This window comes from Notamacropus eugenii, chromosome 1 (genome assembly GCF_028372415.1).
Source record: "Notamacropus eugenii isolate mMacEug1 chromosome 1, mMacEug1.pri_v2, whole genome shotgun sequence".
Lineage (NCBI taxonomy): Eukaryota > Metazoa > Chordata > Mammalia > Diprotodontia > Macropodidae > Notamacropus > Notamacropus eugenii.
In genome coordinates this window covers 733,965,808-733,981,685 of record NC_092872.1, presented here as the reverse complement: position 1 = coordinate 733,981,685, position 15,878 = coordinate 733,965,808, and the positions used below count along the sequence as shown (strand labels likewise).

At 36.9% G+C, this 15,878-nt stretch overlaps 1 protein-coding gene across 3 annotated transcripts in view; it reads left to right on the top strand.

Annotated features, from left to right (window-relative positions):
• Nucleotides 1-15,878, top strand: part of CTNNA2 (catenin alpha 2) — a 1,515,416-nt gene that overhangs the window by 326,541 nt on the left and 1,172,997 nt on the right. For all 3 annotated transcript variants that reach the window (XM_072637016.1, XM_072637013.1, XM_072637014.1), the window contains exon 3: nt 5,697-5,892. In XM_072637016.1, coding sequence (XP_072493117.1) covers nt 5,697-5,892 — 196 coding nt within the window. The remainder of the gene's footprint in view (nt 1-5,696; nt 5,893-15,878) is intronic.

Sequence of the window (15,878 nt, the reverse complement as noted above, 5' to 3'; positions counted from 1 at the left end):
AAATCCTGCTGTCTTCAATGAGCTTGCAAATCAGTAGGAAATGGAAGACAGGTGAATGGATAAGTGTTTTGAAAAGCTAATTGTAGGATGTCCTAAACACTAATATTTAGTTACAGATGCCTAATTTTGAAGTTTTTTATCCTTTTGCACATTGTGCCCAACAAATATTTCCATCCCTTCTATCTTCAGAGCTTCAGTCTTGTCTATCCAATTGCTAATTGGGTATTTTACATTCAACATTTTGTGGTTATCACAAACTCAATTAGTCCAGCACAGACTACTTCCACAAGTCTCCTATTCCTGTTGAAGTTGCAATCAACTTTTCAGGCTCCCATGTTGCTCAACATCTTCACTGAAAACTTCTCCTTGACCCTACATATCCAGTCATTATTCAGATATTATTGATTATATACTCAAAATATATCTCATAAAATGTCTCCTTTCTTTCTGCTCATACAGTCACTGCCTCAGACCCCTAAGTTCAGGACTTATCATCTGCCTGAACTATGACAATATCTTCCTAATTGATTTCCTTAACTGTAATAGGCTCTTTATATTCCATTCTAGCCACTGCACAGATGCCAAATTGATTTACCTAAACTGCGGGTCTGAGTATGCCCCCAGTAATAAGTAAATGGCAGTAGCTCACTGCTTCCCCTAGAATCTGTTGGGCATTTAAAGTTCATTGCAGCTGGTCATATCGTTTTTGAATTCACAAAGTTGCCTTCAATTCTGGACACATCCATTTTAAGATTGATGCTCATTCACCTGAGCTCAGGAAGGAACAAACATAATAGAGTGAACTCAAATTCAAGCGTAGGCTTGCTTAGATAAGATGTGATGTAGTCTCCACATGCTTGCAACCACCTCATGGCCAAGATGCATGTCATTTTCTAGAGTTCAGTATAATAAAAATGTCAAAGTTCAAGTTACCACTCTTAAGTGACAGTGTTAAATATGCTCAATTAAGAGTCAGTGGTTGCTGTTCATTTGTTTCAGTCATATCCAACTCTTTGTGATCCTATTTAGGATTTTCTTTACAAAGAAAATGCAATGGTTTGCCGCTTCCTTCTCCAGCTCATTTTACAGATGAGGAACTGACTCAAATAGTGTTAGTGACTTGCCCAGGATAACACAACTGTGTTCATCCTTCATTGCCGAAGAAGACCATGCCATCAGAGAAATGATGACATGACTAGCACTTGACTTTGTTTGGAGTGAGGGAGGGCTGTGCAGATCACCAGACTCACTTCTCCTCCAGAGCCATCTGAATCCAGTGACCAGATGTTCATCAGGATGACTGGAGATGACCCAGGATGAGGCAATTGGGGTTAAGTGAGTTGCCCAAGGTCACACAGCTAGTGAGTGTCAAGTGTCTGAGGTGAGATTTGAACTCAGGTCCTCCTAACTCCTGCACTGGTGCTCTATCCACTGTACCACCTAGCTGCCTGTAACACAACTACTAAGTGTCCAAAGCCAGACCAGGCCAGATTTGAACTCGCAAAGATGAGTCTTCAGGCTGGGCACTCTATCCATTGTGCCTTGTAGTTTCCACCAAAAGAGTCAGTAGATATGAGTTAAAATCCTGACTTGTCATTTAACCTCTTTGAACATCAGTTTTTCCAGTGTAAAATGAATGAGCTGAGTTGAATATTCTCTAATGTCACTAAGAGTATTATGACACCATGAAATATATTTTAGGATACCTTGATCAGCTCCCTACATATTCATGGTAGTTGAACTGATAAGCATTTTTAATTAAATAAGTAAATTAACAAAGTTTTGGAAAAAGGACTTTAGTTTCTCCTGATTTGTCCTATGCTTAAGATCATTGGATTGATTTTGGCCATTCCTGATTTGACAGGTAGGAATTTGGATAATGCACAGCCTTTATATCCATATATGGTTATTAACACAGTGATCCAACTGGACATATTAATACTTAATTATGTTCTATGCCCTACTTCCTTTGCTTTATCACTGTAGAAACTTTTCCAGTGCTGTCACTTTCATGGCAAATAAGGTTAACTTAAAGCACTAGTTTTCTAATGCTGGTAGTAAGTTAAAAAAAAAAGAAAGGAAATTAGAGCTCTGAACTACTTTGTCATATCAGTGAGTATTGAATGTCATGGTTATATGAGATCTAGGCTTAAGTGCCAGGATAGAACAGAACAAGTAGTTGGAACAGGAATCCTTTCAGGAAATAGCATTCTCATGATTTTAATTAATGAAATTAATTTATATCTAAGTCAGGCAACACTGAGTGAGTAAAAGTTTGACTAAAAAGACCCCTGCCATAAGATAGACGCCCATGTGTTTACCATGAATTTATTAAAGTGGAAAAATATAGTAGATTTCTATTGACTGCTTCCCTAAAGCAGTTAAATGTTCTTTTTTTGCAAAATTTAATGTATTTCAGATTTGGAAAATTTTTGTATTTAAAATATTTTCTATAAGGAGATGTCACATGGCATTTAGTCATGTCTTGAAAGACATAATGAATATTTTGAGACTTTTAAAGTTCTTGATTTCTTAGCATTTTTCATAGAGATACCCTATTAGTTTGGCAGACAAAAAGCACAAGGCTAAGGAATGAGAGATTTTCCAGCTGTAATTTGAAAGCATGATTTAGAGTGTCCCACCTTTACCAAGAATTTTTTCCTCAGTGCACTTTAATCTTAGTTTCTTTTCTTTAAGACTACTTCCTATTTGTTATACCTATATATGTGTGAGATTGTGTGTGTATGTATGTATATGTATATATGTAAATACACACATATTTATACATGTATACCCACTCACATATAAAATATATAGACTTTGTATCCCTAATGATTACTGCATTGGCTGGTACTTATCAGTCACTTAATAAGTGCTAAGGAGTTTGTGTGTTATTTGAAAGAAAGTGTTTTATGGTGAAGGAGGTGAAGGAAAAAATATTCCTGAGGGAAAAGGTTTACAAAGTAATTACTGAAGTTCCCTAAGAGAATGCTGGCACTGCACTTCACGAGGGCTCTTAGTCACAAACATCTCTTGGAACAGTAGGCACTTAATAATGCTTACAGATTGATGGATGGAAAATATAAACATCTAATAAGGAAAATATGGCCTTTTTTCTATGCTTGCAATGACAAAAAAAGTTTGTAATCACTGTGCAGCTTCCTATCTTCCTATCCAATTTGTTAGGCAGATCAGTTTTGACAAAGGCAATAATTGGTGCGTTGCCAATTGCAGAACTCAGAGTCAGGAAAATCATGCATGCAAATCCCCGATATCAAATACTTGGCAGTCGTGTGACCATGAACAAGTCACTTAATCTTAGTTTACTGTCGTCCAAATTAGAGTTGTACCTAAACTAAGCTCAGATAAGTTATATAAATTGCTTTCCAAACTTCAGAACATTGTGTTAAGGTTAGTTTTTATTTCATTTTCATCTCCTGTTCAATGGAGTTCAGACAGCAATGGCCCTGGGACAAGTTCCCATCCCGGTGTCTTCTTAGAGAATGTTGAATGTTCAGCAGACTGTTGCACAAGCAGATAAAAGGATCGATTTTTCTAATTGAATGAAAGTATTTCAGTGCTCATCTTGTGTAGATTCACTGAAAGCATCTCTGGGGCAAATCTAGTAATAGACTGGGATTTGAATTCATCCTGTAAGAATCTAAATGAGGAGTGCTTTTCTTTCTGCATCATTCAGAGAAAATTTCTGTTTGATTTTTCAGAATATATATGTTTAAGCATCTTTTTCTTGAACTCTTATGTGACAGTGTTACATCTACAAAATTTTTGATTAAGTATATATTACTTCCCTTAATATTCTGAATTATTTATAGTATTTTTTATTTACTATTTATTACTTATATCTTCATATTAGCCATTTTGTCCTACAGCATTGAAGATTCTTTCCTATAACAATGTCTATGAACATAATATTGAATATTTCTCAGTTTGTTATCTTAGACATATAATATAATTATAGATATTATTAAAGCTTTCTCTTCGGGTTTTGTTTTCCATTTGTGGGAGACAATAGCATGGAAAGAGCACAGTCAATCTGTTCATCAACATTTATTGAAGTCAGCAGATCTGAATTCAATTCTTGACTCTACTGCTTTGAACATTGGGCAACTCTCATCAAACCTCTAGTCTTTGTTCTCTTTTGTAAAAACTGGGGTAGTTGATCAACTCTAAGGTCTCTTCCACCTCTAAATCCATGATGCTCTGAAGTGACCTGTTAGTAAAGACTTTCACTAATACCTTGATTTGATTGTGTAATAGTCGAGGTACTTCACCAACTATACTGTTATAGGAATCAGCATTTCAGATATCCTCCAGTAAACAATATTTTATCATTAAATCAGGAAAAGCAGGAAACACAATTTCAATACCCTAGAAAAGAAATAATGTAACAATGCAAAATTAATGTTGTCTTTGACTTTTGGTTAACAGAATTTTAGCAAAATTACTGATGGGTAGAAAGCAAACCTAGCAGATATAACTTTCATAATTCCTTGTAAAATGATAGATGGATAGAAATAATTTCTGATTAGAAATATAGGAAATAATCTGTTATATATGCCTTAATTTTCTCTTCCTGGACATTATTCACTGGCACTGTTACCTTAATCACATTCACATCCTTGATTGAAGAATTAATTTTATTTGCCACAACACCAACAAAGTTCTATTATTTATAGTTTTTTAAAATATATAATCATATTTTTGAAACAGCCAACCCCCCAGATTGCCTACTACTGAAAGTACTTTTGAAAAGTTTAGCGAACTTGAACAGTATACACTATTACAATGCCATTTGGGCCAACAAGAAAAATCAAAATATCATGTCTTTTGTATGTCTGAGCCAAGAAAATAAGCAAAGGGCCAAATTAGTACTGATATCAAAATACAATGACAGCATTTTATTTTAATAAGCTCGTTTCAAATAAGTCATAGGAAAAGAATCTCTGATTTCATTAGCAAAATAGCATCATGTAGTATTTTTGAGATACGGCAGGTAAATTGTTTTAAAGTCTGAGCATTTGCTAAATGATAATTTGCTGCTCCCCAGACCGGTTTCTAGTCTGTCTGCTCATGAGCTAAGAAATTCAGAGACAAGTTCAATTTCATATTTAAAAGGCAATATAGGATAATGCATTAGGTGAGTCAGGATGACGTGGTTTTAAATCCTACCTCACACACTTATTAGCTGTATGGGCCCTGGCTAAACCATTTAACTTTTCGTTGTCTTACTTTCATTATTTAAAAAAAAGAGGCTTGGACTCCATGGACTTCTAAAAGCAAGCAAATAAACAAACAAATACAAATATCCCCATGATTCGATCAAGTTCCATGAGTTCCTATCTTGTCCTATTCATTGCATATGAAGTCAAAATATGTCTGGGATTAGGACCAAGTGATACTTTCCATGCCCTCAATATATGCCTGACTATATTTAGCACCACCCTGAACCTTTCCATGTGTTCTGTTTGGTAAAAAGCTGCCAATTCATTTGCCAATGCATAGATAGGTTTTTCTTCTTTCCATAAAAATATATGAGAATAAGCAAGATAGTCCAAATGATGTAATGTACTAAAGATAGTTTCTCTTTGAATTTTAGATTATGCAATGGTGACAGGCAGTATTTCACCAATGTTCTATTTAATTATTTTAAAGCATCTTAATTTCCCTTTTTGTAGGTTACAACCCTGGTCAATACGAGCAACAAGGGGCCATCAGGGAAGAAGAAGGGACGATCTAAGAAAGCTCATGTGTTAGCAGCTTCTGTGGAACAGGCCACCCAGAACTTCTTGGAAAAAGGTGAACAGATTGCTAAAGAGAGTCAAGATCTCAAGGAAGAGCTGGTCACTGCTGTAGAGGATGTACGCAAACAAGGTACTTTGAATTAAGTTCCAGCAAAGCATATGTTTCATTTCTAAGTGGTAAAGTTTCCTCCAAGAAAATGCATCCTTGCTAAAATACCTGTAAGCTTTTCTTTGCTCAGTCAGCTGCCCTTCCCACGCAGCTAATGGGTGTCACCTTTGGAGTTCCCAGAATTCAGGATCAAGTTAGATATTTTTAATTGTAATCATATAGCAATGCTGCAAATTTATCTTGGTCTCCATGATTTTATAATCTCTAGCTCTGTTCCCTAAGGCTATATGTGTCCCTGGGCTAAAGGACCATTGAACAAGCACCTTGGCTAAAGGATTCTATTTTACTAGGATTTCATGAGCCAGTCTTTGTTGTAGAAGGTAGAGAAAGAGGTAGCTTAATGCATTAAACGGAATTTAAAAAAATAAATGAAGATGGACATGTCAACAGGACATGTATTCATGAGAGCTTGAGATTTGAAATTGTCTTGGACCTGCATTCAAATCCTGCATCTTTCACTTGCTATTTGAGTAACACTTCATTTTCTCTAGGCCTCAGTATCCTCGTCTTTCAAATGGGGGAGGGGGTTTTACTACATGGCTTCGGAGGTATGTGTATATATGTTCCTTTAATCTTTACTTTGCTTCTATATTCTCAGCCAGCTTCTCTGACTCCTGAACTGTCTTTGATATTGATTTGAAATAGATTTTATCTATATGAAATATTGGAGACATACATATTATGATTTCCCTTGGGTTTCCCACTCCCTGAGAACGTCTCTGCCTAAGGCTATCTCTGCTGGCCAACTAAAGTCAGAGATGGATAATCTCAATGTCGAGACAAAGAGGAATGCTGTGGACTAACTATGTCATACCATGTACCAAAAGAGGATCAATCATAAAATCTTCAGTGTAGAGCTAGATTGAATGTTTGGAGATCATTGAGTCCAGTCTCTGAATTTTATAGAGAAGGAAACTGAGGCACAAAATGATTAGATGATTTGCCCAGGGTAGCATAGTTTGTTACATGATTGACAGAATTTGAACTCAGGTTCTCTAGACTCCAAGAATCTATCCACTTTGCTATCTAGCCACATTAATACCTCCTAAAAATCCAAACTCTTTCCCCAACAGAATAGCTACGATGACTACCTACTTTGAGTATTATGAGAATAATGTATTGTGAGTAGATTTTGCTCCATGCCTGAAGAAAATTGGTCTGATTATATTGACATATTAGGTAGACTAGAGTTAGACTGATGGCAAGGGTGGCAATCTGGATAGATATAGAATTAATAAAGGGAAGATTTAGGTTACACTTAGGAAAAGACACTCATTATCATTGTTTGTGACTATACATATGAAAATAGATATAGATATAATATCACTTATGTAGGAAATAATTCAAGTGTTATCCTCATTTTATGGATATGGAAACTCAGAAAGGTTAAGTAACCTGCCCAGAGTGACACAGGCTAGTAGATGGAAGAGCTGATGTTTGACTCAGTGTTTTGACTTCAACATGCACCTTCTCATGTGCTGAATATCAGCTAGGTTACCTGCCAGAATTGGCAAAATGTGGTTTGGCAAAGGCTGACAAACTGAGGGAAACTACAAAAAAGGATGTCTGTATAGGTGAATGACTTGTAAAGTAATGTGGCAGTAGTAACATGGAGAGAAAATGGTATATGTGTGGTGGGGGTGTAAGCTCAGTTTTCACATGAACAGTCTCGGGCAGCTAAAAGTGAGGACTTCTAAACCTCAGAGTTCTCACGAGGCCCGCCAGGGAACAGCTGGGGATTGAGGCATGAAACACAAGCTATCTTGTGTCTTTCCACCTCTTCTCAGTGGGAAACTTGCTGGGGAGAGCATCCCACCCTTGAGATCGGTCCGTGGTCTGAGTGCACCTGTTGTTAATTAGCTAGGGGCTGAGAGCACGCACGGTATTCACGTGCAAACTATGCGGCTGGAAGAGCTTAAGTAGGGACAGGAAAGCCTGAAGGCCCTCTTCTTGCTGCAGGGCCCTTAGAGGGAAGAGGGTCCCTCCCCTCTTCCAGTCCCATCCTCTTGCTGTATGATCCTTGCCCCTTGGGAGGAGGAGGGTTCCTTTCTCCTGGGGAAGAACTTGCCCTGCATATGGATACGTAACTAAGACCCTGAATAAAGCCTAGCCCTTGTTTGGCTCTGGAAAGTCTCTTCTCTCAATACGTTTATCTGGCTGATCACCAAAGACCTGCGAAAGGTAAGAAGACTCGGGTAGCCCTCAGCCTCTAGGTCGAACATATGTGCGGCTCAGAATTGTGCAGGTGGTGACAGAAAGTCTAGGAACCTCGCATGCATGGGGATGTAGTACCCATATAGACAAGTGCTTGGCAGAAATATGCCAAGAAATATAATGTCAGGGAAGTCCAGTAGTAGAAAGTTCAATAGAGAGCAGTGTCTGGACAATATGGTAGCAGGCATTAGAATAAGGACAAGGGGCTGTTATTGAGGATGTCTGATAGCAGACAGCAATCACAGATCATTGAGTTCAAGACATGACTCTAATCTTTGCGGGTATTATTGAGAGAAAGTCAGTTAGATGACTTAGTTTACACAGTGCTAAGTCTAGAGTCAAGAAGACCTGAGTTCAAATTTGGTCTCAGATGCTTACTAGCTAGGTGACCCTGGGAAAGTCACTTAACCCTGTTTGCCTCAGTTTCCTCATCTATAAAAGGGGCTGGAGAAATAAATGGTAAGCCACTCCAGTATCTTTGCCAAGAAAACACCAAATGGGGTCGTGAAGAGTTGAACAGAACTGAACAACAATATATTGAGAAGAAGTTAAGTCCCTGATCTGTGGATCAAGGCATGCAACCATTCAGTAGAAGCTAGAGAAGAAGGTGTGATTATAGGTCATCGGGAACCTAAGTCCAGTTAATAGAAAAGCTGTGGCTTAAGATCAGTGTAGGTCCAACATCAAGAGCCTCCTAATATGCCAACTGAGCTGTGGATTCATTGATCTTTATATTACCCCTGCCTAGGAGGCAGATTAATTTCTGAACCTGGGAAAGACTTTAGACTTTATACTACAGATGGGGCTTAAGAACCCCTAGAGTATAATGTGGAGTCAGAGATGACCAAGGCTGGTTATTTTAATTAAAGATGGAAGGAAACACCAAGGTTTGTGTGTTAAGTATCAGAATATGAGCTTTTGTCAATCATACTGGGATAATAAGATTAATAGATCTAATGGGGAAACCCAGCATTAAATTCACAAAACAGTAAGTTGATCATTCTCCAGTGGGGATTCCTTGTAGCAAAGTGAAGGACTTTTGAATCTCAATAAAGAACTCTGTGGAAGAACGAGCCCCAAAGAGATGGAACTATGTAGGTAAATAACGGTGAAAATCCCCTGAAAGCCCAAGCACCTGAAAGTACAAATGGCATGCAAGGTATCAGAAGAGTATTGGAAATACACACACATCCAAATGTATATAAACCTAATTGATACAACCAAATAGAAGACATATATGCATACACATGTGTATATATGTGTATGTATATGTGTGTGTGTATATACACACACTTATTAATGGTTTTAATGGAGTGAAGCAGCACATTGTACACTCTAGCTTTTGGTAAAGGTACTTGAACAAATAATTCTGTTTCAAATGTTTTCCCCTTTTAATTAGGTATTTAACTCACTAACTGAATTTTTCAAAGCAAGCAGAAATAATTTTTAGCAGATAATTCTTATTGATCAATGTACTTTTGGAAAAGGAAGAGCACAAGGAGAAAGCAAAGAAGGCCATGATGATATGCTAATTGGCAAAACATTTTTGGTATGAAACCCAAATTGTATCAGATTGAATGAGGTCATGATTAACAATACTAGAGAGACAGACAAATAGATACAAGGAAGTGAAGAAGGAAGGAAGGAAGGAAGGAAGGAAGGAAGGAAGGAAGGAAGGAAGGAAGGAAGGAAGGAAGGAAGGAAGGAAGGAAGGAAATATGACAGAGTGGAAGAAAGAGGGAATGAAGTAAGGAGGAGGGAGAAAGGGAGGGAAGAAAGGAAAGAATGAAAGAAAGGAAGGGAGGCAAGAGCTCTAGTGAGTAATGACAAAAAAATATGTTAGCCTCACGCTTGCATCAAAGAAGAATTTAATTTAATAAAATGGAATAGACCATTCCAGGCTATGTCTCTTGATATGTTGTGCCATGTTCTAATGTTGTGAGAATCCTCTAAGCTCCTCTGAGAAGCTCTTTGTAGTCTATGGGACTGGATGTGCACAGATGATAGTTTATTTGGTCAGCATTTACGTGGGTCCTTGTACACATTTGTTATAATGATTTCTTTTCTAAAGTTGAATTTTAAAAAATGTAGTATTTTCATTTAGGCCCAAGGAAAACACTCTATGAAATATTAATACTATACACTGGTTTTGGTGGATATGCAATGTCATTAATGTGATCCATCAAGGTACTACAGACTTTTAACTCTACCCCATCTAAGATTTTAGATTCTGGGTAGACTCTGCTCATTCATTATCCCACTAATTTAATACGTAACTTAGATTCCTCTTTTCTAGTCATGTATCTCTTTGATGACAACCTTTCTTTAAAAGATTTTAATAGGCTAAACAACTGAATTGAAACTAATATGATAAAATTTAACAGTGGAAACTAGTTCTTTACCTTTGAAATCAAGGAATCGTTATCACAGCAATATGGAAGAGTTATGGTTAGATGCCAATTTACTTCAAGCACATCTGGAGAAAGGCATTGTAAGCTCAATAGAAGTCATCAGTATGATATGACTATCCAAAATATGAATGGAATCTTGGACTATATTGAGGGACACATAGCTTAAAGGAACTAGCAAGTGATTGTCCTACCAGAGCAGTCTTAACTTTGAGTACAAGAACTAGATAGATTTTAGTGGGTATGCAAATTTTGATGGGGGGAAAATACTGTTTTAATATAATTAATTTCCTTTGTAATCCTGTGTATCTCATTTGACGAATCTAAAAACCACTTTCTGAGAAGGGTTCTGTGGCTTTCACCAGAAAGCCTAAGGTGTCCATGACACCAAAAAGTTTAAGAACATCTCTAGATTCTGGGGGCAGAGCACACCTGGAGTATGATGCTTGGTTCCATTGTTTATGAAGACCATTAATTGATCAGATCCTAGCATAATACCTGTTGTATAGTGGATTCTCAGTAAGTAGATTGATTGCTTGATGTATTTGTGGAGGAGTACAGCTGGAATACTAATGGCTCTCTGGTCTATATTACATAGAGATCAGATGAAATAACTTGGACTTTCAGCCTGGAGAGGAGACAATGTATGGAAGACATGGTATCAATTTCAAATACTTGAAAAGCCTTCATGGGATAGAGGGATTAATTATCCTTATTTGATTTGAACCCAGATGTCAGAATTCATAGCAATAAGTGGAAGTTGCAAAGAGAAACATTTACATTTAGGAACATGTTTATAATAATTCAGCTACCTCATTTTGGAATGAGTTACCTTGCAATACAGTAGGTTCCCTTATGTTTGCAATCTCCCTGTGAAAGCTAAATGGTCTCTTGTGTTTGATGTAGTGGAATTTTGGGAGGAAACTGACTAGATGGCCACTGAGGTTCCTTCTACCTGTGAAATCCTCTGTTTCTATGATGCTATGCCAGACCTCCTAGGCAATTCTTCATTGGTAATATGCTGAAGCAATCTTGTACCAACAAGCAAATTTTCATTTCTCTTCAGTGACATACAACTGTCATTCTTTGGAGACTGTGTGACTCTATGACCTGAAGCCAAACTTCATTCCCTAAAGAATACTGATGTTCAAAAAGATAAGCCTTTGTTTCAGAGAGAAGCTTGGCATAATTCATAGCACTGCACAGTTTCCCAAAGGCAACCGAGTCACCTATCTTCCTCTGAAATACTGGGTCCAGCTCGTTGTCTAGGATATAGATGCTGAATGACTCACTGTTAGATGTCTGTCACAATGCATATTGTAATGTGCACAAAGACATTTTTCATCCACTTGATTTTTCTTATGTGAATAGATAGGAAAAAATCTTTGATTTTATAATTCATCTAAGACCCTATTCCTTGTTCACAAACTTGAACTACTTTAGTCTTGTGATCTATATAAAACTTTAATATCTAGATGACCTCATAATCTGTAGAGATTCCTTCTGTTGGCAAGCTGCTAAATATCTAGCACAATGAGAAGGCCCTCTGAGCAAAAGTGTCACAATTTCTTTTTTTTTTTGCCTCAGTTCATATTATTCATCAGAGGTCTATTCCAGAGTTTTCTCATCTGTAAGATTAGGAATATAGACTAGACCAAGAACCGTGACTAGAGGGTTACTGTAAAATATTATTTCTTTTGTTACATCTTCTAAGAAATAGTTTTCTGATGTTTTTATATATGCATGAGGAATACTTTATTGAAAGACAGCCATTAGGGTAGCAATTTACTCTACCAAAACAAATTGCTTTTATAGTAACAAACAATCAGTACAGGAGGATCTTATTTTTTCTCTTTCAGTCACTTGTATAACTCTAATCCTCTCCTTTGTGGTAGATTGTTGTCTGTAAAAGGCCCGCCTTCCCTTTTCACACCTCAATCATTGATGCACTTGAAAACAGTGTATATTACAATGGTAATTATTTTGTAGAAATGCAAAGTCAGTTCGTGGGTTATTTATAGATATTGTCATAATCACACTTTTTTTAGAAATTACAATTTCTGCTGTTTCCCAGAAATGTTTAGTACCCCTTCTCATTCATGGATATGTGTTTATTCATGTGTTTAAAATTGTGTCACTTCCTGAATGAATCAATTTTCAAATATCCCCTTCTGCAAGAGGCCTTACCTGGTCGTGGCCATCCCTGCCAACCACAGTGTTATTCTCTCTGCCTTTGTCTTTGTGGTGTTACGTGTCTAACCCACTAGAATGGGTGCTTCTAGAGGACAGGGACTTGTTTTTGTTTTCTTTGTATCCCTAGCACTTTGCCCTGTGCCTGACACGTTGTTGTTGGTAAAGATGATGATGACATCGTCATTCATATAGGTCAGTTTTCTTTGCAAATCTTTATTTCCATAGCTACTTTCTCATGTAGCATATCAAGAACTGTCTTCTTTTCCAAAATTGGTGGTGAAAGGTAATTTTATAAAATAAATCTTGATAGTTGTTTTTCCTTATAATTTCTTTTTATTTTTGTCCTCCTAGTTTCATCTTTGAATATTCTCAGGGTGATCTGATTTTGTTACCTTGTCAAATATTCTGCATACTTACTTCCTTTTCATTGATTCTCCCTTTTGTTGTTACTTAATACTACTTATTATTTTCTGTCTTCCTCCTGCATGAGATTTTCACAAATTGATTTATATTCTAAACTGATGTTTCCACTGGTTGCCATGTTTTGCTGCTTGGTTATGAGATCAAGTGTTTCCTCACTATTTGTCTTCTTGATTGACTTAAGATGCAAGAACGTTGTTAGGAAGTGTAGTTGTCCACGTTAATATTTATTTTCCATTTAGCAGTGTCAACAACTTGTTTAAATAGGTCAGTTGAAGGTTCCTCCAGATGTATGCTTTATCATCTTTTTTTAGTTCTATTTTGAAACTGATCTTTTCTCTGATAACTGTTTGGTGCATCTAACTGTTTACAATTGATTCAGAAATGGTCTCCACATTAGTTCCTAATCATTTCTTCCCTGTTAAAGAATATTTAATTTAATTTTTTGTGTATGGTATTATTAGGTGCTTATCATGCCCAGTATCACCTCAGAAAGTATTAAATATAGTCACATTGCTTCTGGATGACTTCAGTTTCTCTTATTTCTTATTCCTGAACCACGTTTTTACAGACAGTAGGTGGTGCAGTGAAGAAAGGACTGTACCTAATTTCAGAAAGTCCTGAGTTCAAAGTTTCACTCAAATACTTACTAGCTGTATGACCCTCGGCAAGTTACTTAAACTTTGTCTGCCTCAGTTTCCTCATGTGAAATGGGGAAAATAGCATCTTCCTCCAAAGTTTTTATAAAATGTGTTGAAATTCCTTTGCAAACCTTAAAATACTATATAAATTCTAGTGATTATTGTTGATATTACTATGATCATTGTCTTTAAAATATTTCTCCTTTCCTACACTCACTGTTTCGATGAAGTCAGACATAATTAAAGTTGATAAAGATGATAATAATGATAGCTGTAGTATCTAGAATTTATATGATTCTATAAGGTATTCAATGCACTATCTCATTTTATCCTTATTTCAGGAGATGTAGAAATTGTTTCTAGAAGAGGTTAAGTGACTTGCTCCACTTGACCCAGTTAGTGAATGGCTGAGGCTGAATTTGAACTCACCTTTTCCCGATTACAAATCCAATGCTATCCATCAGACAGCCTAGCTTCCACTTAAATCTAAACTTAAATCTTCAGGGTTTTATCAAATTCATCTTAGAATTTCTTTACCTTTTCTTCCATAAGTGGTACTAGCACAATGTTCCAATTACTTTCATGTGGGTGGTTTTGAAAATGCTTGGCATGACCACTGCAACATGAAACGATGAATTGTCCATGAAATGATTTTGGATGGTTTTTAAGATGTATGATATATACCATCTCCACTAATTTGTTTATTTGACCCTTCAAGGAGACCCTGTAAGCTTTCCTTCCATTTATCTCTAATCTGGCCCAGTATTTGCTTCTTTATATCCCACAAGTTAAGAATGATTTCTGCATGTTGTATTGATCCACAGGCTATAGTTTCCAAACCTCTGATTTAGAGAAAGGAAGTTAGGATTGTCATTAATGTGTCCAGTTGTTGACTGGGGAAGCATCTCAATTAGGGTGCCAGAAACTGAGGTAATATTTATAGACAGAGCATCAACTGCTTTTTTTTCTACCACTCAGCCACTGCCACTGCGCAAACATATATATACAGCTGTACACAGTGATGAAAGGAGTTTATCATTTGTCCTTTTTTAATGCTTTGGCAAAGTCTGGATTCATCTCTGTGTGGTCAGTGTTCTGGTGATTAGCTTCTCTGTTCTTAATTAGACTAGTTCTGATAATGAAGATAGAACCTGGGAGAACTTAAATTGGTTATTTTGTTTTAATATATTTTTTAAAAGTACACAATTCTAATCTCAATTCTGGAAATAAAGATAGACCCTGAGGGAACTTATGTTGACTTTCATGACCTCCAAGAACTCCAAGACAACTCCTCACTGTGATGAGGCATTAGAGTTGAAATTTGTGGAGAAACTTTCAATTTGGATTTGGAAGAGACAGAGAGAGACAGAGGTGGGAGAGAGAGAGAGAGACAGAGAGAGAGAGAGAGACAGAGAGAGAGAGAGACAGAGAGACAGAGAGACAGAGAGACAGACAGAGACAGAGACAGAGAGAGACAGAGAGAGAGACAGAGAGAGACAGAGGGGGGAGAGAGACAGAGACAGAGAGAGAGAGAGAGATAGAGAGAGAGAGAGAGAGAGAGAGAGAGAGAGAGAGAGAGAGAGAGAGAGAGAGAGAGAGAGAGAGAAGGAGGGGTTGAGTTTGTATTGCTAGGCCACAATCACATGGGAATATCCGCTTTTTTAGTTACTCCATTTTGTACCATGGTCTTCGCCACCATCTATATTTTCTTCTTCTACAAACTGTAGAAAACTATTGTTCCTTTTGTGCTATAGATGATGGACGTACTGGAGTGTTTAGATTGATCAGATGCTGTATCCATCCCAGAAATCCAATTTTTATGCTGATTTATTCAAGTTGATCTTTCAAAATGCTTCCTTCCATTTTTAGCTTATTCTTTAAAAAAAATTGAACCTTCTTTATGTTGCCTAAATGAAATGTTTTCTCCATCATCTGTTGCACTAGTGTAATGTCAAAGCATCCACTGGGCTTCTGTTTAGGCCTGCTTTTTAATGACAGCTGGGAAAATGTATCTTCATATCTTGCTGTGCTCTTCTACATGCTCATCATGGTGCCTCCATACAACAGTAAT